Raw genomic sequence first — 24,560 nt, 5'->3', positions numbered from 1 at the left:
CTTTAAAGCTCAATCAGGTCAGCAATTTTCAAGTTCTTTTGTAGGAGCAGCCTCTTGTTCAAATCAAACAAATGAAACAAATGAAAAGTAGAACCCCCTGAAAAGGCAATAGAAAGCTGAAAAGACAATCTCCTCTGTTTGAAGCAGAGTTAAGGACTCGAGGCCCTTTACCTACTAAACTGGTCTCCAAGGCATATCCACAAAACTTCCTCTTTTTTTTTTTAATACAAACCTTTTTTTAAATTATAGTTAATTTACAGGGTTGTGTCAATTTCTGCTATACAGACACACATTCTCTTTTTCATACTGTCTTCCGTCATGGTCTATCCCAAGAGACTGGATACCGTTCCCTGTGCTGTACCGCAGGACCTTGTTGCCTCTCCATTCTAAATGGAAAAGCTGCTAGGGCTTTGTAGAAACTTGTTTGAAAACAGCTGATTGTTCAACCCCTTCATTTTATAAACAAATGACTGAGCTCCAGGGAGGAATGCAACTGTCCCTAAGATCACACAGATGGTTAGGAGCAGAAGGGAGGAGCTGGGTTGCCCCTGTGCCTGGGGCAAAGGGGGCCTTGGGGCTCTGGCTTCTTTGTCTGGAGCCCAGGTTGATTCCAGGCTGGCTGGGGTCCCTGGGGTTAACTTTGCTTGTCTCGGGGGTCAGGGTGCCATGCTGGCACCTGGGTGGGAGGAGGTGCGGGGAATCTGCCTGTGTTCTCAGGGGACCTGGATCTGTGGGGTTCCTCTGGGTTCAGGGAGGGGAGGGCAGGAGGGGGCCTCTGAGCCCAGAGGTACAGTGAAACCTGGGTTAGGCAGTGAGGATGGAAAGAAGCATGAACCATTCCAATCCAGTTCAGTTCCACGGAGCCCGTTCAGTCCAGTTCTGTCCACACTGGAAGGGGTTCAGGCTCCCCTGCCACTGCCCAGGGGCTCCCCACGTTCCCAGCAGGTGAGGGGGACCTTTTAGGTGTTGTTAAAGGGGGCTCTTGATGTTTCTTGGTACCCCGAGTGCTTCTGGTGGGGGTTGGGGAGCACCTCTACCCACCTAGCCTAGAGCACTGAGGTGCCAGCCTGGGTGCCGCCTGAACCCATGCCTTTGAGCATCCTCGATACTCAGGGCCACCAGGAGAGAGACGCTGCCACGGGGGCCTAAATCTAGCAAGGGGGCCTTCCTTGTTGAAGCTTGGTGGGGGGCAGGCAGCCGTGTGTGGCAGCCTCAGCCAAGGAGCCGGAAGATCAAGTTCTGGTCCTGGCACTGCCCCCAGCTGGCTGTGTGACCTTAGATGGTCACATTGCCTTTCTGGACCTTAACCGCCTTGTTAGTAGGATAAAAGGTGGAACCAGAGGGTTTTCAAGATCTTTCTAGCCTGTGATATGTTCAGCCTGACGATAGCCCAGGCTGAGGAAGGAGGCCCAGTCGGCTCGGGCTGGACTTGAAGGAATCCTGATGGGCCTGCCCTTGGGTCATGAAGACATGTTCAAGTCACTGCAGGTGGACATTCTTGGGTCTAGCATGAGACTTCTTGCTAGGGTACTTTTCCCTGTGCCGCCAGCGGCTCTGAGTGCCGCACAGGGCATCCTGGCTGGCGTTCAGGCTACAGCCTGTGGTTAAAGACCATCTCTATGTAAAGCCCAGGGCACTATCTCTGGATGCAGCCACATAACCACGAGGAGAAGTGATCCAGGAGGTGACTGTGACATTCAGCACAACAGAGTGTCAGCACTCCCTGGCACCGCTGGCTGGGCCTTCAGGAGACTCAGAGAGGCCAAGGATAGGCCACACAGGGGGGTCGTTAGCTTCCTCCCATCCCCCACCAAGTAAGGGCCCAGGGCAGAGCTGCTGCAGGAAACTGTCATGCTGGCCCATTCGCCATGGGCTGGGGAATCTCCCCCGACCCCCAGAAGCTGTGGAACAGAGGGCAACCGACCAGGTGCAACGGACCTCGGATTTTAGCCCCTGTTCTGCTATAGGATGTACCTGGGTGATCTTGAGCAAAGCACAAATATTTGGGGCCTCTACTTCCTTGTTTATAAAATGGGAATAATAAGAGTTCCCAAGACAAACAAAGGAAAAAAAAAAAAAAAAAGGGGAATTCCCATCATGGCTCAGCAGAAACATATCTGACTAGGTAGGATCCATGAGGACACAGGTTCAATCCCTGGCCTCATTCAGTGGGTTGAGGATTCCAGCATTGCTATGGCTGTGGCATAGGTCGCAGACATGGCTCAGATCAGGTGTGGCTGTGGTGTAGGCCAGCAGCCACAGCTCTGATTCGCCCCTAGCCTGGAAACTTCCATATGCCACAGGTAAGGCCCTAAAAAGAAAAAATAAAATGGAAATAATCATTTTTATCAACTCCTGTCCAGGAAGGTGTGTGGAAAGAGCCCCAGAGCAGGGACGGCTCTTTCCCACACTCTCCCTGGCCCGGCCCTGGCCGCCTTCCCACAGATCCCTGCTCTGCCTGTCGCCTCCTGCCCCAGAACATCTTGAGGGGGCTGGATGAGTTCTGCGTTGGAGCCCCTGGGAGCTGCAGAGGCACAGGCAGGTGGCAATAGCATGGCATGGGGGCTCCGTGCCATGGTGAGGGCTCATGGCTGTATTAGCTCAGGAGTAACCCCAGAGACCACCCCAGGGATGGGTGAGGCAGAAAGGCAGGGAATGCTTGGCAATGCCAGGCGGGGAAATGGTCTGGAGTCACCCACTCATTGGCTCTGCCTTTTCCCCCTGCCCCCCGGGGGAGGGCTGAAGGCTGAGCCCAGGGCTGCCCCTGGTCTGCAGGCAGGTTGTGGACAGCCTCAGCCTTGGTCATTTGAGTTCTAGTCCTGGGTCTTCTGCTCACTGGCCAAGGCCAGGAGTTGGGCCGGTTCTGGTCTGGACTCTTCCCCTTGAATCTCAGGACCGTGGGCAAGAAGCCTCCTCCCTTCCCCATTCCCCACCTGCTAAAGGCATCTGCTCTGACAGTGAGGTCAGGCCTTCAGGAAGGATGCTGGAATCCCAGCACTTGTGCTCCAGAAACTACGGAAAGGATATGAGTGACTGCTATGGTAGGTTAGACATCAGGAAGAACTTCCAGCATGCCAGGGTGGCCAGCTGTGAAGTGGGTAAAGAAGGACTGCCGTGGACTCTCCCGTTCTGGTGGTTCTAGAGAACGAGGACCCAGTGTCCTGCGATAGTTTGGATTGAGGTTCTGAGTCAGAAGGAGGAGAAGGTGGCTTCACTCTGGAGGTGGTGTTCCTCTGGTCTTGGGGCTATGCTTCCATCCTGCTGTCCCTGCTGGGGTTCGCAGCTCCCCACGTGGACACTTCTATTCAGGATTGGGGGTCCGGGACTCTTCTCCTGCGGGGTCAGAAACTCTGCACCTGCCTCCCACCCTGTCTGACACCAGGGCTCGCTCTTCTGAGGCCGGGGCACCAGGGCCTGAGGCCCTGCCTTGGGCAGCACCCTTTCCCCCCTCCACTCCCAGCTTCCCTCCAGCCCCACACCCCACACTTCCCAAGCCGGACTCTGAAGTTCAGAGTCACCCATTTGAAAGAGTCTGGCTGGGGTCTGCTCACTCCTCCTCCTGGCTCCTTGGGGACTGAGCCTCAGGTTTGTTCCATTTCACATGTCCCACCTCCCCTTAGACTCAGAGAGGAGGGGTCCAAGCAAGTCTCCTGCTGGGGACCCCAGGGCTCACCTCCTCACATCTTGCTGGCCAAGGCCATGGGTGGGCAAGTTGGGACCTACCTGGGGGTGGAGCCAGCATCAGGGGGCGGGACCGGCAGGGCCCAGGGTTTCCTTCCTTCCTGGCTGCCCCTAGCTTCCCATCGCATCTGCCCACCCCACCCCCGCCTCCATTCCCTCCAGCCTCCCCCAGGTCTCCACCCAGGTCATCCTCTGGGCCTCTACTACCTGCGGACGGCTCAGCCCTCTCTCGTTCAGCCCCTGCCCATCACGAGGGGGTAACAGGACCAGGCTCATGGGGTCCTGCTCAGGTGGAAGCAGCCTGAGCTCTAGCCTGAGAATCAGAAGGTCATGATAGAGTCCCAAGACCACGCATCCGTTTGGGGGTTTTAGACATGCTCTGGAGTCCCTCACGCCCCAGTCTCCTCCGGTATCAATGGGGGATAATTCCTGTCCAGCTTGCTCACTAGGAGCCTTGGGAGAATCAAATGATATAATGGCTGTAAAAGCTCTTTGCAAACTGTAAGCCCTGAGGAAATGAAGTCACTGTGGCCTTGCAATACTTTTGGGCCAGACTCGACTTGCTTTGAGTGGACCTGGTTAGAATCCAAGCCCTGTCTGTCACTTACCTGTGATGTGAATTGGGGCATGTTCTAAACAAGTTTGGACCTTAGTTTCAAGCTCTATAAAATCAGTACAAACCGCAAAGAGCTGTTATGAGGTTGAAATGGGATGAAGTAAAATGCCTAGCAGGGGGAGTTCCCACTGCGGCTCAGCGGGTTAAGGACCTAACATAGTGTCTGTGAGGATGCGGGTGAGATCCCCGGCCTCACTCAGTGAGTTAAGGATCCGGTGTTGCTGTGAGCTGTGGTGTAGGTCCCAGATGCAGCTTGGGGTTCCCACGTTGCTGTGGCTGTGGCTGTGGCATAGGCCAGCAGCTGTAGCCCTGATTCGACCCCTAGCCTCGGAACTTCCATACGCCGCAGGTGCGGCTCTAAGGGGGGAGAAAAAGGAAAAAAAAATGCCTAGTGGGCTACTGGCTATTACCTTTATTCTGGTGATATGCATTTATAAACCAGGCTCTTTCATGTTTACTCCACGTTTATCTGGGGGAAGGAGGTAAGATCGGTCCCATTGGCAATAGACTCTGAAAGTTTAACGTACTTGTACAAGCCCGTAAGGAATAAATGTGGTCATGTTTGAACACAGATCTATTTCAGGTCCAGTGTCTTTAACAAACAAGCAAACACACACGCACCTACCATCAGAGCCAATGGCCACCAAGTCCTTCCTTTACATCCATCACCTGTCACTGCAATGCTATGAAGCAGGGTGACCAGCTCACCTCACAGATTAGGAAACTGAGACGTAAAGAGGCCAAGTCACTTGCCCAGGTCACCAGCTGGCTTAGTGAGCACTGGAGGGCTGCGACCCAGCTGCTCCTGATCACCAGGTCCTGGTCCTGGTCCTGGCAGGCCACTGGGCCCAACCCTGCTTCCCACTGGAAAGTTCCACAAGACCGAGATCCCTGCGGGAACCCCTGGCCCCACCCCAGGCTTCCCATGGTGCTCCCGGCCCTGCAAGGCCCATGGCCCAATGCTTAGGCCACCTCACAGATACAGAACAAGCATCTTGTGCACAGGTTCAGAGAGACAACTGGAACCAGGAACCTCTTGCTGCCGACTTGAGGAGGCTGGGGACTCAGAGGTACACAGGCTTGGGGCATGTTCCTGATGAGGTGATTCTGGGCAATCTGAGCTCCCCGCATGGGATCCTCATCTATAAAATGGGCTTCTAGGAGTTCCCGTCATGGCGCAGCGGAAACAAATCTGACTAGGAACCATGAGGTTGCGTGTTTGATCCCTGGCCTTGCTCACTGGGTTAAGGATCTGGCGTTGCTGTGGCTGTGGTGTAGGTCAGCAGCTGTAGCTCCAATTTGACCCCTAGCCTGGGAACTTTCATATGCCTCGGCTGTGGCTCTAAAATCCAAAAAAATAAAGATAAAATAAAGTGGACTTCTAGACATATCAACCTCTTAGAAATGGAGTGAGGACCTCAGGAGGTCATAGATGTGCTGGTTTATTGTAAAGCCTCATGTACCAAATATTGTGTGTTATTATCCTTTTCTTGTATTGTGTTGTGGGAATTTCCTCTGAGCTGGGGGAGGACTGACATTGTGAGGGCAACAGAGAGGGAGGCCTGGCAGGCCAGCTGAGGTGCCACAATGCCAGGGTCCTGGGCAGGTGCTGGGGCCTGGGCCACCGCTGGTGGGAAGGAAGCACAGGACACTGTACAGACCTGGGCTGATCCGTCTCACTGAAGGACCGCAGTCTGGCCAATGTCCAGAACCTTCTTTTCTCCCAAGATGAGCTCACACCACCTTTCAGCCTTTGGCCCTGACCCCGGGCTGTGAAGCCTCAGCACGGTTAGCAGTGGGTGGGCCAGGGCAAAGGGGGGCGAGGAATGCCCATTTCCTGCCCAGCTGCTGTGTGCCAGGTTCAGGCAATAGTGTTCCTATTTTATCTCACTGAAACCTCAGGAATATTAGTCCTACTCTACAGAGTGAGAAAAAAGAAAGTGGCTTGTCCAAGGCCACACAGCTAGGATTGGGACCCAGGTCTGCCCGACTCCAAAGCCAGCGCTATGGACAGCTGCGTTCTGTTCTACATTTTAACATCTCCTCAGCCCCTCTCCCTGCTCCAACCCAGTCCCGTTCCCCTGGGGCTTCCAGGGGTTCACCTGTCTTCAGTTTGTGGAACTCTAGTCTCTAGGCAGCAGGGGTGAGAGGAAATCTGAGCTCTGGTTCAGCTGGGTCGGCAGCTGCTGCAGCTGCTCTTCAGGCCCCTATATACACACTAGTGTGTCCCAGCCCTGCTGGCTGAGGCATCTGGACTCATTTGTATTTACCCACATCCATCAATTAAGCCTGGTAACTCTCTAAAATAGTCACTTCTGGTCCCTGCCTGCAGCAAGCTGAGTGCAGTCAGGGACTCCTTGAGTGCATCACACAAGCTCCAGAAAATGAAGAAGTAACCAAATCAGTGACCTCTGACTCTTAAAAGATGGAGTTAAAAACTAAACCCTTGCCTGGTAGGCTTAATGGTGTTGACTTCAGCTGAATGTTCTAATGAGGAGGACGTTTTATTAACTGGGCTGCTTGCTGATAACATCAAATGCTTTCAAGCACAGTGGTGGGTGCGGGGTAGAAACAGAGGTGCCCAAGGTCCAGACCAGTCTCTTCTGCACAGTGCTGCCAACTGAGCACACGAGGCCCCCCACCCCCACTTCCTACTGTTCCCTGAGCTGCCCTCCTGAGTATCCAGTCAGTGTTCAGCAGAAATTATAATGAGGGGCCGATGTGACCCCTGGGCCAGGTCACTTCCCAGCTGCCCCTGATGCTCTGGGAATCCCTAGAGGGGGTTTAGGGGGGCAGAGATGGTGCGAGGGAGGGCAGAGATTTCTATAAGGGGCCAGAGGGTGGGAGAGAGGATGACAGCTGACAGGGAGTGGGGGTCCTGCAGACCAGGGCTTGGCCACCAGCAGAGGCTGCTCAAGGACTTTGCATTGGCCCTCTCCCAGCTTCAGTGCAGCTACTGGCTCAGGCTCTCTGAGATGGATCAGCATGGTGCTCCAGTGGTTGCCTGCTCTGGCAGCTGCTGCGTTATCACGTGCATCCTTCCCAAGAGAGGCAGCAAAGCCGAGAGGTTGAGTGCCGCCTCCAGAGCCTGACTTCCTGGGCTCACACCCCAGCTCTGCCACTCTAGCTATGACGGTTCGATCACGTTACTTAACCTCTGCCTGTTTCCCTGATGTGAAACGGGGATAGTGAGAGGTCCTCCCTCCTAGGGTTGTCCTAGGAGCGAGTGAGTAACTGTGAGTGAGCACTCAGCGTGTTAAGTTGTCTGTAACTACAAAGTGCTGAATCTAAGTGAATAAATCACTCCGCCTACAGCCAACTAAGATTAAGGACTTTGGTCACCTTCTTCCCTGCATCTTGCCTCTCCTGTTTCCCCGACATTTTGGGGTGTGTCTGTGTGTGTGTGTGTGTGTGCAAGTTTCGGCGTTACTGAGAACTGTTGGCTATACGGCAGGTAAGGGCTTTTCTTAAGCAGTGCTTCTCACACTTTTTGATGACAGCTTATAGTAAGAATGATGTTTTATCATCTAACACACATACACAGAAGGACAGGATGCAAGGGGAGTGAAGAAGTGGTTACATCCCCTTTGGAGTGAGGGTCTGGTCCAGCAGCCACTTTTTTGAGGTTCCCTAGACATGTGTAGCCAAAGCAGGTACCCCCTTACTCTGGGCAGGTGGCCCACTGCCCCCTGCCCACGTCCGCAGGTCCCTGTGATGGGGAGAGACCGCAGGGAGTTGGGGAAGGCAGGTTCTTTGAACTTTCATCCAGCCATGGCCACGCTCTTCCCTGTCTGGGGCTGGGGCTCTTCCCGCCCTCCAGCCACCTGCTTCAGCATCCATCTCCTGGCTCAGTGGGGCTGGCAGCTGGGTGGGCTGGCAAGGGAGCAGCCTGAGGGACGGCCTTCACTCTGCTTTCAGAATGCCTCCCTGGCAAGGACGCCTCCAGCCCGGGCGTCCCCGGGCCAAGCATCTCCAGCCCGGGCATCACCGTCCAGGTCATCGTCCGGCAGGTCCTCATCTGCCCTGTCAGCCTCCACGACATCCTCTCCAACAAGAGTGTACCTTGTTAGAGCCACACCAGTGGGGGCCACCCCTGGCTGGGCATCTCCTGCCAGGTCCGCGCCAGCCACCAGGGCCACCAGAGAGAGCCCAGGTGAGGGGGCTCCTGCAGGGAAGGCAGGAGGAAAGGGCAGCATGGCAAGGGCGGGGTGGGGGGACCTCCAAGGGGGTACTCGCTGCCCCCTCTCCCTCCTGGATAATGTGTGGGATGGTGGGGAAGGGTCGGGGTGGGCAGCGAGGAAAGAGGGAGGCAGGGGCAGAAAGGAACTGGGACAGGCGATCCTAGGCAGTGGGAAACTGGGACAAGTGGGGTAGAGGATACAAAACCAGGACGGACAAAGCAGGTGTAACTCTGGGGGCTGCACAGTCTGGGTCAAGGTGCAGATTTTAGAAGCAAGGGCTATCCGTTAGAAACCAGGGTTTATTCCTTGGGCTGCCCTGTGGGTCTGCCCTGAGGCTGGGTCTGCATCAGAGCAGGGTCATGATGATGGGCCCGTCTGTGGGTGGAGGAGCAAAGGGAGGGATTCTGAGCTGGCAGGCCCTCCCCACGCCGACTTGCCAAGCTGGGTTGTGGGATTCAGCCAGCAGGGAGTCAGAGATGGGCTTGGCCCTTAGCAAAGCCATCTTTCTGCCTGTCCCAACTTCGCCCTCCTCCTGCCCTTGACTTCAGTCTGCCCCAGCACTGCGATACAAACAGGCCTGGAGGAGCCCCCCAGATTTGGGGTGCAGCTCAGTCTCGCCCTCTGAAGGGCTGGTGGGGCACTTTGGTGTGGAGACTTCTGGAAACAGACACGTTTCATTTGACGCCTTGCTGTGCCACTCACTTGCCAAATAACCTTGAGCAAGTTATTGAACTTCCGTGAACCTCAGTTTCCCCATCTCTGCAAGGGGCATAATAACGCCTGGCTCACACAGTTACCGTCAGAGTTAAATAAGAGAATATCTGCGAATCCCTGGCTGGCCACAGCAGATGCTGAGTAAAGGGAGCTCGCGGTCAGGCAGGGCAGTGCTGTATTCTGGGTAGAGGGGTGCTAACGGGGCCCTCCGGGGCCAGCCTTCTCTCCTTCTCCCTCCCCCCCTGCGCCAGACTCCCCTCCAACAGCCTCCCCCTCCCCTGCTGCTGGCCCGCTCCTAGGTCTCAGCTTGCCCAAGTTCACCTGGCAGGAGGGCCAGAAGCTGCCGCTCATCGGATGTATCCTCCTCCTCATCGCCCTCGTGGTGTCGCTCATCGTTCTCTGTGAGTTTACCGGAGGGAGCGGGGGCCAGGCTCTGGTCACGGCGGGTGGGGTGGGGTCCGGGACGGGGGCCGCCCAGCGGGGAGACAGGGGTGGGGAACACTCACTTATCGGCTGCCAGTCCATAGGCGGCCACGCTGGCAAATGGCCTGGACCACGGCACCTCCAGGCCTTGTGGAGGCAGCTGAGCTGAGAGTGTGGGGAGGCCGAGGAGCTGGGCTTGGGTCCTCTAGCTTCCTGGGGCGAGTTAGTTAACCAGTCTGAACTCGGGTTCCTGCCTCTTCAAATGGGATTAAAGGCATTCGTTCCTTCCTTCCACTTACTATGTGCTCCATAAGATTTCGTAAAGATTTCAGGGGGTTAGGAGGAAGAAATGCGATGATGGCACAACGCCTGGTGCAAAATCCCTCTCTAAACACGTTAATTATTAAAAACAAAAAACATAAAACCACTGATTAGGAAAAGTCCCTCAGGCACTTTCAGTCTATGGGATAAAGTGTTCAGGAGTCTAGGCTCCATCAAGTCCGTGGCCTCCTTTAGAAAAGATACCCAACATGGGTGGCCGGGCACCCTGCTGGAGTGTCCACTATGAGCCCAGCATGGAGGAAACTCTTAGGAAGGAGCATACATTATATCACCCTGTTCTTGGGGAGAATACAGGCTTCTAGGGGGACGCAGCTAGAGATGATTAAGGCCAAATGGATCTGAGTTTGACCATCAGGAAGAGGGGACAGCTGTGCAGGCTGGGGAGGCAGAGGGGCAGCTCATGAAGGGTATGAGCTGGATAAGGACCTAGAAGATGTGGGAGTGGGGGGGGGGGACTTGGGCATCTGGGTGGGAGGAGCAGCTGCAGAAAATGTGGCGGGTGCAGATGGGCCAGTCAACATGGGGAGAGGGAAGGGACCCACTCAACCAGAGAGAGTAATTGTTTGGGGACCTGAAGGCTGTCATTAGGTCGGGCATGGCTGGGCCACAGTGTAGAGAGCTTTAAATGCCAGGCTGAGGGGTAAGGTTTCTGTTAAAGCGGCAGCATGGTGTGGGGAAGGGCGGGGTGGGTGACCAAACGGAAACACCCACTAGCAGGGCTGACTAAGGAAGAGGGTAGGTGCTGGTTAAGAGAAGGGTTTTAGGACCAGACGGACCTGCCGAAGCATCTTGGCTCTGCCACTTCCCAGGCATGTGACCTCAGTGAGTTAATTCACTTCTGGAGCCTCAGTTTCCCCACCTGCCTGACAAGGCAGGGGAGGGGGGTCACCATCACAGTGCCTGGGATGGGCTCAAGCATGGAGCCTGCCGTGTGGCATCCATGTGAACCTCCCGCCAGGATGAGCTGCCCTGCTCCCTGTCCCTTCCCCACTGATGCACCCACTCCAGAGGAAGCCCCAGCAGGGCACTGAGAGCTGTAGAAAGTAACCCATGGAGAGGAGATGGCATCAGAGGGCGGGCTCCCTGAATAGGGTCAGAGATTTCACAGCACTTCCTGAAGTCCCCTTACCTCTAGCCATCCCAGAACCAGGGAGGTGGTCACTGAGCAGCTATGAAGTGGCATCAGGACTAGAGACCCTGCCTCCTGACTTCCCATCTGGAGCTCTCTCTGCTCCACACCAAGGCGATCCAGCAGCCTCAGTGCTCAGGGCGCGGGATGGGGAAAGATCAGGGCACTAAGAGGGGCAAGTCCAAGAGGTTAGGAGGGACCTGGAAGGAGAGCCACACAGGGTGGCCTTCACCTTGGGTGACGGAAAGTACACTGGGACCAGGGGAGAAGAGGGGGGGTCCAGGCTGAGGAACAGGTTGCAGACCCGAGGCAGGTGAGAAGTCAGAACCCGGGTTTCTTTTTTTTTTTTTTTTTTTTTTTTTTGTCTTTTGTCTTTTGTCTTTTGTTGTTGTTGTTGTTGTTGCTATTTCTTGGGCCGCTCCCGCGGCATATGGAGGTTCCCAGGCTAGGGGTTGAATAGGAGCTGTAGCCACCGGCCTACGCCAGAGGCACAGCAACGCATGATCCGAGCCGCGTCTGCAACCTACACCACAGCTCACGGCAACGCCAGATCGTCAACCCACTGAGCAAGGGCAGGGACCGAACCCGCAACCTCATGGTTCCTAGTCGGATTCGTTAACCACTGCGCCACGACGGGAACTCCCAGAACCCGGGTTTCTTAGGCATCCAAGGGGAGGCATCTCCAGGCAGGAGGGATGACAGTTCCTAGTTTGGAAAGAGATAGATCTTAGAAGTCGTGCAGCTCATTTGCACATATGGTGCATAAAGCTGTCGTGTTCTCAGCCCAACTTGGGCATTTGGGAATCAGCCACCTAGAGTTGCTCCTTGAGTGGGAAGACAAGGCATCAAGACATGGAATGGGGCAGGAACTGAGCCTCGGGGACATCCCTTCTTTAGAGAAGAGGGAGGAGGAAGAAAATCCAGGAGCTTCTGAAGCTGGAAGGACAACCTTTGAGAAGACAGGGCAGATAGTGGTAGCAGGTATATGACTGAAGATGGAAATTTCTCTGCTATGACCCGCAGAGCACAGAGATGAAGGGATGCCAGAGGGGCTCTGAGAAGGGGCTTCTGGGATACTGGAGGAGGTGGTTTCTCTGACCACCACTCTGATCAGCACAGAGGGCGGGGGAGTTCCCAGAGTAGAGCCCACCTCCACACCTCCCTCCCTCTCTCCCTTTCTTTCTCTTTCTGGGTGGCTGCTCGAGTCTGCCTGGTGCTGCCCTGCTTGCAGGAGCTTTATGGAGCATTCTGGAGCATTCCTGAGCAGCCTTTCTTTCCGTACAGATGGGGGACGAGAGCCCCAGAGTCCGAGAGGGATTGCAGGTCGGTGTCTCAGAACTGGGGGCCTTGGGCTGCTTGATGTCATGTCTCTGTGGGGCTGGCAGTGATCCTGCTGCTTCATTTTCTCCAGTCTACTTCTGGCGGGGCCACACGAAGATCAAGTACAAGGAGCCAGTAGAGAGCTGCCCCAAGAATGCTGTGCACTGTGATGGGGTCGTGGACTGTAAGCTGCGGAGTGATGAGCTGGGCTGTGGTAAGGAGGCTGGGCGCGTGTGTGTGTGCTTGTATGTGCGTGTCCTCTGGGGGCTGAAAACAGCATCAGCTCAAGTGAGAGGTGATGGACAGACTAGGAGGATCTGGGCTCTAGAGGAAGTAGGCTTGGATTTGGAACCTGGCTTTCAGCGCTGTGTGTTATGGGTGAATTGCTAACCTTCTCTGGGCTTCCATTTCTTAATTTGTAAAATGAATAGCTTAGATAAAGTTAGTGGTTCTCAAATAAAATCTGACACCCCTCAATTATCAGACTGGGCAAGGCAGAACTGCTCTGGCTGGAGGCAGGTGTGGAGTCTGGAGCCCCATCCACGTGCCCCTCCTCTTTGCCCAGCAGGTGACCTCTGACTTGCTACCCCTCTGGTTTCATGAGGTCAGTTTGTAAATGAAGGCCTAGACGAGCGCAGCGGTTTCTTTGAGCGCTGGCCCTCTGTGGTTTTACAGACCTGGCCATGGACAGCCGTCAAGTGGGCGTCTGTGGGTACACGCCCCTCCTGCTCCACCTGTGTGTCTATGTGCTTCCTTGCCCATGGCCATGGCCATCTGTGACTGAGCCTGTCCAGTGAGCACTCAGTCAGATCATCATTCCCCTTGACTCTCTTATTTGGACCCATCACTGCCCTCTTGGGGCGACGGCCTCCGGCAGCACTCACCCCTTTTCCCGGCAACAGCCCCTGGGTCCTGTCAGACAAGATCTCTCTGCTCTGTCCCAGCCCCTTGCCTTGGCTCTGCCCTTACTGAGTATCTTGGGCTCTGAGCACTGGCTGATGATCATTCTGTCCTGGGGCCAACTTCCAGATGTTTCCCAGGCAAGAAGCCTCAGGACAGAGCATCGCAGAACCTTCCTCAGTTCCTTCCTCAAGAACTTGGGGCTTCCCGGTGCTGAGGATCTGCTCTGCCCTTTCCTTGCCCTGCAGTGAGGTTTGACTGGGACAGGTCTCTGCTTAAAGTCTACTCTGGATCCTCCCATAAGTGGCTTCCCGTCTGCAGTGACAACTGGAACGACTCCTACTCGGAGAAGACCTGCCAGCAGCTGGGTTTTGAGAGGTAAACCTTCCCCAAGAGCCCCAGCTTCAGGGTTCAGGGTTCTTTGCAAGGGCATCTCAGACTCATCAAGGAAAACTATATATATATATATATATATATATATATACACACACACATATTTGCTTTTTAGGGCCGTACCTACGGCATATGGAGTTTCCCAGGCTAGGGATCCAATTGGAGCTACAGCTGCCGGCCCACACCACAGCCATGGCAATGCTAGATCCAAGCCGTGTCTGCCCCCTATACCACAGATCATGGCAATGCTGGATCCATAACCCACTGAGCAAGGCCAGGGATCGAAACCTCATCCTCACAGATACTAGTCGGATTTGTTTCCACTGCATCACAAAGAGAACTCCGGAAACTATTGTTGTAAATACTCAGAGAGGGGGCCTGACAGGGCTCAGGTCACTAGCTCAGGGTATGCTTGAGTTACTCAAAAAGACAGTGGCCTGGGGAGGCCAAAGTAATTATTTGTGGACCTCTAGCGGGATGACACTTCTGTACAGTTCTTTGCATCAAAGCACCCTCTTGTTCAAGATCACATTCAATGGTCATGAGGTGGGTGGGCATTAGGGCGGGTCTCGTCTTCTCATATCTGGGAAAGACTAGCAGCTCAGGCTGTGCAAACCCTTCAGTGGACTTTAAGCTGCGGCAGCTGTGGGTTGGGCTGGACCCCATCAAACAGGAAATGAAATGGCCAGGTGCGGCCAGGTAAAGTGACTAGTCTCTTTGGCTCTAAACATTTGAACCAAGAAGCTGGTACCAGGGGTAGAGCAGGCAGTGGGCTTTACCATGACCTTCCCACTTGCAGAAGCCCCCGATTTGCGGGCCTCATAGCCACCTCCATCCTCCCTCTTGTTCTGGGTTTTCAAACCACGCAGTTTGGGGGCTCACCAATCTGTGTGTGGTTGTAGGGGAAAGGGTTTATTTAGGATCTTGCTGTGGGCTCTCTGTAGAAGTATCTAGAAAGCCGGGGCTTGAGGGCTAGAACTTAGAGCCAGTTCTCTGCCCTCACCTCAGCCTTAGGTGTGAAGGGTGATCTGGGTGATCTAGTTGGAAGGTGGTGGATACCTTATATCACTGAGTTGTGCGACTTTCTGCAAATCTGAACTTGCCTTGGGCGTCCGTAGATAGTGTCAGTTATTCAAGGAACACTCACTGAGCTTTTATCATGGGTCACTACATGGTCCCCAGACAAGAGCCCTGCCCTTTGACAGTCTCTGGGATGGTGTAGGTGGGAGAAGCTGAAACCGATAACCAGAGCACCATGTGACATGTAGTGGAAAGGCCACGTGTGGAGCATCATGGGCACAAAATGGAGAGGGGGCCTGACACACTGGGAGGACAGCAGAGCAGGCAGGAGGCCCCTGGATAGAGGAACAGCAAATGCCAAGGCACACTCTCAAGCAAGGGTGTCCCAGGTTCTAGAAAGGCCCCAAAGTGCCACACAGATAGCGGCTGGATCACCCACAGCAGAATCACCTGGGGTACCTGTTAAAATGCACCTGAAGGAGTTCCCGTCGTGGCGCGGTGGTTAATGAACCCGACTAGGAACCCTGAGGTTGCGGGTTCGGTCCTTGCCCTTGCTCAGTGGGTTAACGATCCGGCATTGCCGTGAGCTGTGACGTAGGTTGCAGACGCGGCTCCGGTCCCGAGTTGCTGTGGCTCTGGCGTAGGCTGGCAGCTACAGCTCCGATTCAACCCCTAGCCTGGGAACCTCCATATGCCGCGGGAGCGGCCCAAGAAATAGCAAAAAGACCAAAAAAAAAAAAAATGCACCTGAAAATCAGACTCTCTGGGATTAGAATTTCGAACTGCTTAACAGCACCCCAGGTGAGTTTTATGCAGGCTGTGGTCTGAGGTCCCGTAAGCCAGTAAAACCTTCTCAGGCTGTAATGTACAAACCCATAACATGGGGATCCATAAAACCTGGTTCAGCAGGTTTGGGGTGATGCTGCAGCTGCTGGTCCATGGATCAGTCTGGATAGAAAAGGGCTACGTAGGTGTTTCTCAAACTTCAGAGGGCACTAGAATTACTTGGAGAACCTGTTAAGATGCAGCACCAGAATTCTTGATTCAGTAGGTCTGGGGCAGGGCCCAGGAATTTGCAATTCTAACAAACTCCCAGGCAGTGCTAACGCTGCCCTGTGGGATGGGACCACACTTTGAAAACTCCTGGGCTGGTGTGCAGAGCTAGTGGGGGCAGCAGCAGAATATGTGGGTTGGGGTCTGAGGCTGCCTGCTGGACTCTAATGCCAGCTGGGGGACCAACGGTGGGCGCCATCTCAAGGGGGCCCCTTCTTCTTCCCTCTCCTCCCTGGCAGTGCTTACCGGACAACCAAGGTGGCTGACAGGGATTTTGCCAGCAGTTTCTCAATCTCTGAATATAACTCCACCATCCAGGAGAGCATCTACAGGTATGTGGGCCAGGCCAGGCTGCCTGTCTGCCAGCAGGGGAGTGAAGGATGCTTTGAGTCCGGGGCCCCTCTGCCTTGGCCTTTCAGGGATCCTGCCTCCAGGAGGCCCTTGTGAATCTCAAGAGCATCTCAGAAACAGCCCTCATTCACCACCTGCCTCCTGACTTGGATGTTACTGAAGCTTAGTGTGGAGACCTCCCCCTTGGGGGCTTGGGGGAGTCCCCAAGAATTTACCTGGTGGCCAGAGACCATGAATAACCTTGGGGCCATGAGTCAGCCTGGTGTTTGGACTGAAAGCCTCTGCAGGGAGAGGGTTTGGGGTGGAGAGGGAGAAACATCACTGGGGTGGGGGAGGGGAGGGGGAGGAGCAGGGGGAGTGCGGGTGCATGAGGTCAGGGGCAGGGAGGCCCATCTGGGAAGCACTGCCCCCACCTGGGCCTCCCCATCTGTCACCTTTGCACTGCAGCTGCCCTTGTCCTAGGGACACAGGGTGGGGGGTGCTCTACCAGCCGGAAGTGTTTACCAAGGGAGAGAGGGGAAGCGAATGAGCTGCTTTGTGGATGGCTGTTTGTGCTGGGTGGTTCACAGGCTACGTTGCTGGCAGAGCATTCAGGAACTGTCAGAGGAGCCTTGGACCACCTGTTTAGCTGTGGAAAGATGCTGGGACAATGCAGTGCTGTGAGCTTAAAGGACGCAGATCTAGCCAGTGTATCTGATCTCCCACAGGAAAACTGGGGGGTGGGGAGAGGGGTGGGAACCGTTTGCACTGAGCCATGCCCATGCCTGAAGAAACCTTTGGAAGCGTCTGTCCCGTCGGAAGGGAGAAATGTCAGAATCTCCTTCTCCTTGTGCAAAAGAAATGGGGTAGGACTTAGCAGGGACCAATGAGGGAAGGCTTCCTGGAGGAGGTAGCTACTGTGTTCTTTTCTCATTTTTTGCGTCTCCTCCTGCAGGTCTGAATGCCCTTCCCAGGAGTATGTCTCTCTCCAGTGTTCGCGTAAGAAGATGTTCTTCCACCTGGGTTGTGGCTCGTGTTGGGTGGGAGTCAAGGGGCAGAGGGCTGGGGTCCCTCAGGGGAGGTGATCAGCCCCGGGGGTCCAAGCCAGGAATTGTAAGACCCCTGGACAGTCTCAGGGTGGCATTTCCCCTTCCTGATTCTGCTCAGCCCAGCAAACTGGTCATTCACGTCTCCCGGATTCTGGGCAGGGGCAGAGGACTGGGAGAGCCCCTCGGGGCCAGCTTCAAGCTCCGATATCAACGGACATGGAGATGGAGCTCCCATTGTGGCTCAGTGGGTTAAGTACCCGACACAGTGCCTACGAGGATACAGGTTTGATTCCTGGCCTTGCTCAGTGTGATAAGGATCTGGCATTGCCACAAGCTTCAGTGTAGTTTGCAGCTGCAGCTCTGATTCGACCCCCAACCTGGGAACTTCCATATGCCTCAAGTGTGGCCCCCAAAAGAAAAAAGAAATAGACATAGAACCAGATCTAGAGCCAACATTTATGAAGTGCCTTCGATGCCAAGGCACTGTGCCCACAGCTTTATAAATGTGATTGCATTTAATTCTCACGAGGCAGGTGTCATTTCTGTCCACTTACTGAAAAGAGGCTGAAATGTTTGTCTTGCTCCACTGCTAATGAGACCACTGGTAGGTGAGGGGCTTGTATTGGACATGGGGTCTGACCCCAAAGCCCAAGCTACTAACCAGTCCACAAGGGCTGTGTTCTCATGACGACCTGGGGTGGGGGGGGTGCTCCCCTGAGTACAGGGTGGGCACAGGGCTGCTCAGACTACTGCTGGCTTGTCGCTCTCTTCCTTCAAAGGAAAAAGAACACAGGTGTGAGCAAACTCCACAATTTTGGGGGACTGGCTCACTCCAGAACATGTTAGGAAATGCTCCCCTGGGGCACAGGGTCCCCAATGCCACTAAATGACCCATCGGGGAACCACGTGGGCACCAACGACCTGTGCATCATGGGACGGGCCTTCTTTGTTTTGAAAAGATCCCATCACAGTGCTTATCGGTTCAGGGTCAAGTTAGACCTGGTCTCCTTTCCTGAGCTCCTGACAACAGCTCTGGGAGTCACCATCGTGGCCCCAATGCCCGGCACAGTGCCCAAAGCCTGGGGCACTTTGTTAGCCTTTGTCCAGTTAACAGAAGATTGAATGAGTGGGAGGAGAGGGAACTTTCTTAGGAACAAACGTCCCACTGGATGATCCCAGAAAGCTAACCCACCACGTGGGAGCGCTGTGATTCACAGGAATCAGCTGTACCGCATCAGCTTAAGTGAGCAAAGCGGCCTCCTCCACGGGTGGGAGGTGCCCTCAGTGTGGGGCTGCCTGAGCCTCTGTGGGCCCGGCGGGCGTGGTAGCGGGTCTGAGAAAAGCAGAGTTCACAGTTTCTCTCTTCTCCTTCTCCCCAGACTGTGGACTGAGAGCCATGACCGGGCGGATCGTGGGAGGGGCCCTGGCCCCAGAGAGCAAGTGGCCTTGGCAAGTTAGCCTGCAGTTCGGCACCACCCACATTTGTGGGGGCACCCTGATCGACGCCCAGTGGGTCCTCACTGCTGCCCACTGCTTTTTTGTGTAAGTGTGGAGGGGTAGTGATGGGCTGTCACTCAGGGTCGGGGACACCAGGAAGGGCTGAGGGCAGAGTGACCTCTCTCTGCAGGAGAGGGCTTTGGTTGTAGGCCTGGCCCCTGGGGCTGGGTGGCACAGGTGTGGTGAGGCCCATGATTTGCTCTTGGTATTTGGTCCTGGGAGTGCGAGTTGGGGTTACTTGTTCTGAGCCAGCGCAGAGTGCGAAAATACCACTGGGGGCCCCAAGGAGAGAGAGGCAGGTGGAAGGGAGGAACTGGGAAGCTGCCCTAAAGACCAGGGTGAGATAAAGAGGCTTTGGGCTTGTTGCTGCATCTGGAAACTGGAAGTTACAGATGAGGAGCCAGAGAAATCAGGAGCGCTGTCCCAGGAGGAAGCGAAAGCGGGGGACTGTGGGGAGGGCAGGGCAGTCGGCTTCTGACAGTCACCAGCCGGGCCTGTCCCTTTAAGCTGGTGGACAGGAAAGGGCTTGGAGTGAGGCCTCAGGGGCACTGGCTTCCCAGGTAGTGAGTCTTCAGCGGGTCACTCTGTCCTGTCAAAAGCTCCATTTCTGCTGAGATAATGCGACCGAGACGTGTCCTACTCACCTTATTTGATCCTCGTGGTGTCCAGAGGAGACAGTGGGGCCAGTGGTCCCAGGGGTCTTACCTATCCCCTCCCGTTTTCTATTGTAAGGTACAGAAGGGCCAGGTCAGGAATTCCTTGGTGGCTCAGGGAGTTAAGGATCCAGTGCTGTCGCTGCGATGGCGCAGGTTTGATTCCTGGCCCCGGAACTTCTGCATGTTGTGGGCATGGCCAGAACCAAACCAAACCAAACCAAAAACACAAACAAACAAACAAAAACAAAAACAAACAAACCCAGAAAACAATAAAAACAGAAGGGCAAGTTCAGAGTGATTTTTTGGAAGTAGGGCATTGTCCTAGACCCCTGGGCTTAGATAGAGAGCTCCCTCCAGAGGTGGTGCTCTGGCTGCAGCTCCCCATGCAGCAGATGCTGCCAGAGGGCTCTGCCAGGTGGTAAGTGGCCCATGCTCTCTGTGGCTCTGGCAGGACCCAGGAGAAGGTCCTGGAGGGCTGGAAGGTGTATGTGGGCACCAACAACCTGCACCAGCTGCCCAAGGCAGCCTCCATTGCCCAGATCATCATCAACGGCAACTACACGGATGAACAGGATGACTATGACATAGCCCTCATGCGGCTCTCCAAGCCCCTGACCCTGTCTGGTGAGTGAATCCACGCCCATCACACCCCGCCCTGCTCGTCCCACAGCTCTGCACTTGGCAGCATCCACTGACCCCTCTTGGGGTCCAGAGCATCAGCGTGGTGCACGTCAGAGACTCTTGGAGATCATGTAGTTCCCGGCCTCTCTCTATTTTACAGTTGGGGGAACTGAGGCCCAGAGGTTGGAAATAAATTTGCCCCAAGGACACATCTCACATTGCAAACTGGTGACAAAGCCAGGGTTTGGATACTGGTCTTCATCAAGATAAACAGATCGAATTGTTTCCACCGGTCTATTGAGCACTTAATGAGGGCCAGACACCGCGGTAGCATTTTACACCTACGATTTCATTTACTCTTCACAAACCGATCCTGTGGAACAGGTACTATTATTAGCTTCATTTGAGGGGATGGAGAGAGAGAGTTCCCTGAGGCCACAGAGTCATAAGTGGCAGCGCCAGGACTGGGTCCACCTTGGTCTGGCTTCCAAACAATGATCTTCCCAGGCTGCTCTCTGCTGGCAAATTGCCAATGCCACAGTTGCGCACACAAGCACCTGCATTCAAACACCGAACTGCCACAAAGGTTGTCACTGAGGACCAAACGGGGCTACAGGAAGGAAACGCCACCGAGGTTCTCAGGAGATCAAAGAAGTTTTCATTCATTATTTTTTCTACCCATTTGTTCACGTATCAAACACTGTGTGTCTACTACACGGCTGCTTTGCGGTTCCATAGCCAAGAGAACAAAACGGATGACACATAAACAGCCACTTAGAAGCTGGAGATGTAATGTTAGGGCCCCCAGGGAACCGCGGTGGCACAGATGTGGGCACCTAATCAGTCTTGGCGGGCTAGGGAGGCTTCCGGAAATCTTAGAGGGCTCTCTGGTTAGTCCAGCCTATCTGGTGCTCAGGGCTTGTGACCTGGTCTTTCCTGGCACAGTAATTAAGGAGGTGGTGTTGATCCTGAGTCAGAGCAGTTGGCTCTTCAAAGTGGTGTGGCCCAGAGCCACGCCCACCAGAAGCCACGCCCACCAAAGCCACGCCCACACCGTGAGCCCTCTCTGCCTTCTTTCTGCCCCTCCCAGCCTTGTCCCTGGAGCCTGGGACTGTGAGATAACAGTGCCCTGGTGCCCCTGCCCCGCCCCCAAGGATGCATAAAAGGGGGCAGGGCATCTGCCAGACCAGAATAGGCCTTCCCAGCCTTGTAAAGCCCAGACTCCATTTAGCTAACGATTCAGAGCTTACCTGCCAACACCCCAGATCCCCATATTATTTGGATTTCCAAATCAAATTAAGTAATTTGTAAAATGAAATTAAAGCTCTTATAGCATTTTATATGCTTCTCAGACTTACAGCAGTCCCTCTCCATGCTCTGATAGCGCCACCCCCCTCGCCCCAGTATTCTCCTGGGTCAGAAGCATATCTCTGGGCTGAGAATCACAGCTTAGATTTATATAGTCCTGTGGTCAGACCATGTGCCCTGATTTTTGGTTTAGAAATCAGGACAGATTTTCTTAAACTGTTTGGTAGGCAGAGCACTTTGAAGTCACAGTACTAGCTGAGCAAACCTGTGAAAATTCACTGATAAATTACCCCATATAAAAAAAAAACTAGTGGAATACATAATAGTGTTACATGTTTTTAAGTCTGTATGTCTTGAAAATAGGCACAGACTATTTTAAGAAAAGAAGTTTTGCATTTGTGGTTAATAATTGATGCCATTCCTTCATTTATTTTTTGTTTGTTTACCCTCCAGCAGTGCAATGTGTTAGACTCCCAATTTACAGGAGAAAAATTTTGCAGGCATTCTTCCTCCCTCTGTCTCTCCCCCCCTCCCCATGAGTACTTTATGTGTCAGGCACCATTCTATGTGCAGGAGGCTGCAGTAAGCATAGAAACTGACAACACTGCAAACATCTATCAACTATTCTCCTCTTGCAGACTTCTTGGTGCTCTAGTCTAGGTAGGGACTCTGGTCCTCAGAGGAAGTATGTGATCTGAGGCACAAGCACCATCCATGCGTTTCTGAGGGCAAGAGTGAGTGAGCAGCGGTCTTGTGGGCTGTGCCCTTAGGGCGGCGTTCTTCCCACTAGGAGAGGTTGTCTCATCTGGAGGGAGAGTTTTGGGTCCTGGCCCACCAGGGGTGCCCTCCCCAGACCAGGCAGGACACATCACTGAAACGCCATGGCGATAATACCTGGGATTTAGCCTGGGCTGCTCCTTGCTCTGAGGGACAGGCATGGGAGGGGATTTGTCAAGAGGGCCGCTCGGTGTGGAGAGACCCACAGCCACCCAGTATCAACATGGCACAGGGGAGTTTCCAAGCCATAGGCATTGCCCACCTGGCACCCACTGAAAAATCAGAATTTTTGGAGGATTCTGACACCCCAAAGGCTGGAGACTCAAGATAAAATGATTGAGTTTCTTGCCTGGTCAGTTCAAGGCCCTGAAAGATTCAGAACCACTCTGGGGGGAAGGATGACGACCTAGGACCTTGGTACTCTTGTCCCTCCATGCACCCCCCCAAAACCTCCAGCCTTGTCCCTTCGCTGATGTCTCAAGGTCTTCTTGCAGCTCATGTCCACCCTGCCTGCCTCCCCATGCATGGACAGACCTTCGGCCTCAATGACACATGCTGGATCACAGGCTTTGGCAAGACCAAGGAGACAGATGGTGAGGGGCAGGTGCTGGACTGTGTGTGTGTGTGTGTGTGTGTGTGTGTATACATACATGTGTGTCTGTGCAGAGGGTGTGTGGGTGATGTGTTGGGGTATAGAGATGAGGGTCCACCGAGATGAGGCTTTGGGTGTATAGATTCATGGGCCTGGCTACATAGGTGTGTCACATGCACCTGCATATATGTCAGAGGAGTTGGTGTGACAGTGCCCCAGCCAAGCACACCAGCTTGTCATTGAACAAGCTGGTTCGTTGCTTATTGCACTGGAGGGAGAACTCACACCAGGGAGAACCATGGGGCATCTGGACAAGAAGGTGTTAGAGGACTTAGCGGCTCTGGGTACGTTAAGGGGGAGTCACACAAGTGGAGCTTTCTCTAGATGGGATGCTTTCAGGAGGCAGGGACAGTTTCCTGAGTGCAGATGTTAATAATCTCCTCCTGTTAAGCTGTTAAGAATAGACCAAGTCTAACACTGTGGTGGGTGAAGAAGCAGCAGCCCCTCCTTCTGGCTGGGGGAGGTGGCCATTTGGTCCTTTTGGGGTTTGACCTACCTCACCTCATTTTCATTTGTGCTGAAACAAAGTTAGGAAGAGGTTTGGTTCTGCCCCACTTCATCATGATCACAGGGTGGTCTTGTCTGGTGTCGGTTCTCAAGGATCGTGTCTGTTGGGCAGGAGGGCATGGCAGCCGGGCTGGCCTTGCCGTGTGGCTCATGAGCCCGGGGCCGGCCGCAGGTGTCAGGGCCACTCTCCCCTTGCTCTAGGGATGGAGCAGTGACTGGCCGGGAGCAGCCTTGTTCTGATCTTGGCTCCTTAACTGACTGGTTCTGTGCCTGGGGGCAAGTCCTTCTTCAGCCCTAAATTTCCCCTCTGTACATGGATTAATCACACCTGTCTTTCTTGGGGTGCATCATTACCAAAAAATAAAGTGATATATTTGATGGCACTTCGAATACAGCAAAACCTTGTGCAACATGTAAGGAAGCCTGATAAGCTCTTGAGTTGTGTACATGCGTGTCTCTGCTATACGCAGTGAGTTGTGTCCAGTGTGAGGGTGTGTGTGCCCATAGGTGCCACCACGGGCAGGGTGCCCTGCACACCCAAGAGGCTGCCAGTCTGGGGCCCAGAGGGGGCAGCTGGACAGCCACGAGGCCGCCCAGACTCTCACTCCCTTCCACGCCCTCTGTCCTCCACCCCGCATCACCGCAGAGAAGACATCCCCCTTCCTGCGGGAGGTGCAGGTCAGCCTCATCGACTTCAAGAAGTGCAATGACTACCTGGTCTATGACAGCTACCTTACCCCCAGGATGATGTGCGCTGGGGACCTGCGGGGAGGCAGGGACTCCTGCCAGGTAAGGCTGCTTCTGTGTGGGGCTCAGGGCCCGGGCCCCCGGAGGAGTAGGGGGAGGCTGGGATGTTGGGGTTGGAGTGAGTCAGATGCCCACCATTTCCTGCTCAAGGACCACCTCCCATCCTACTGACCTGTGTGCTCTCCCCGTAGGGTGACAGCGGGGGGCCCCTGGTCTGCGAGCAGAACAACCGCTGGTACCTGACAGGAGTCACCAGCTGGGGCACGGGCTGTGGCCAGAGAAACAAACCCGGCGTGTACACCAAAGTGACGGAAGTGCTCCCCTGGATCTACAGCAAGATGGAGGTGAGGGCAGGGGGCGTGAGCTCAGAAGGAAGGTTCCCAAAGGCGGCAAGAGGGCCTGGCCTTTCCCTAGGGCCTCGGCGAGGTCCTTTCACCCTCTCGCCTCTGGGGCTGTTCAGAAGGTGCAAAAAGCCAGGACAGGACAGGAGTCAAAGGTGGGGCCAAGCTCAGCTGCCTGGGTTTCTCCCCCTCCTCTTCCTCCTGCAAAACAGAGCTCAGGGGGCTTGCGAGGGATGGGCGGAGGCTGGGTGCCCGCCCCAGGGTCACTCTCCTCTCCCCAGTGACGGCCCTGTGAGTTCACAC

The 24,560-nt window shown here is 54.6% G+C and overlaps 1 protein-coding gene across 4 annotated transcripts in view; it reads left to right on the top strand.

Annotated features, from left to right (window-relative positions):
- TMPRSS13 (transmembrane protease, serine 13) overlaps positions 1 to 24,560 on the top strand; it is a 30,409-nt gene that overhangs the window by 3,989 nt on the left and 1,860 nt on the right. The window contains exons 2-13 of one of the 4 annotated variants that reach the window (XM_021062905.1): positions 8,216 to 8,450; positions 9,492 to 9,593; positions 12,371 to 12,409; positions 12,498 to 12,620; positions 13,555 to 13,684; positions 16,012 to 16,104; positions 17,058 to 17,101; positions 18,531 to 18,693; positions 19,756 to 19,928; positions 22,505 to 22,603; positions 23,816 to 23,958; positions 24,108 to 24,260. In XM_021062905.1, coding sequence (XP_020918564.1) covers positions 8,216 to 8,450; positions 9,492 to 9,593; positions 12,371 to 12,409; positions 12,498 to 12,620; positions 13,555 to 13,684; positions 16,012 to 16,104; positions 17,058 to 17,101; positions 18,531 to 18,693; positions 19,756 to 19,928; positions 22,505 to 22,603; positions 23,816 to 23,958; positions 24,108 to 24,260 — 1,497 coding nt within the window. Of the gene's footprint in view, positions 1 to 8,215; positions 8,451 to 9,410; positions 9,594 to 12,370; positions 12,410 to 12,497; positions 12,621 to 13,554; positions 13,685 to 16,011; positions 16,105 to 17,057; positions 17,102 to 18,530; positions 18,694 to 19,755; positions 19,929 to 22,504; positions 22,604 to 23,815; positions 23,959 to 24,107; positions 24,261 to 24,560 lie in introns of all 4 variants that reach the window. The other 3 variants (XM_021062902.1, XM_021062906.1, XM_021062903.1) reach the window with 3 other exon arrangements.

This window comes from Sus scrofa, chromosome 9 (genome assembly GCF_000003025.6).
Source record: "Sus scrofa isolate TJ Tabasco breed Duroc chromosome 9, Sscrofa11.1, whole genome shotgun sequence".
NCBI lineage: Eukaryota > Metazoa > Chordata > Mammalia > Artiodactyla > Suidae > Sus > Sus scrofa.
This window is presented reverse-complemented; position numbering and strand designations above follow the sequence as displayed.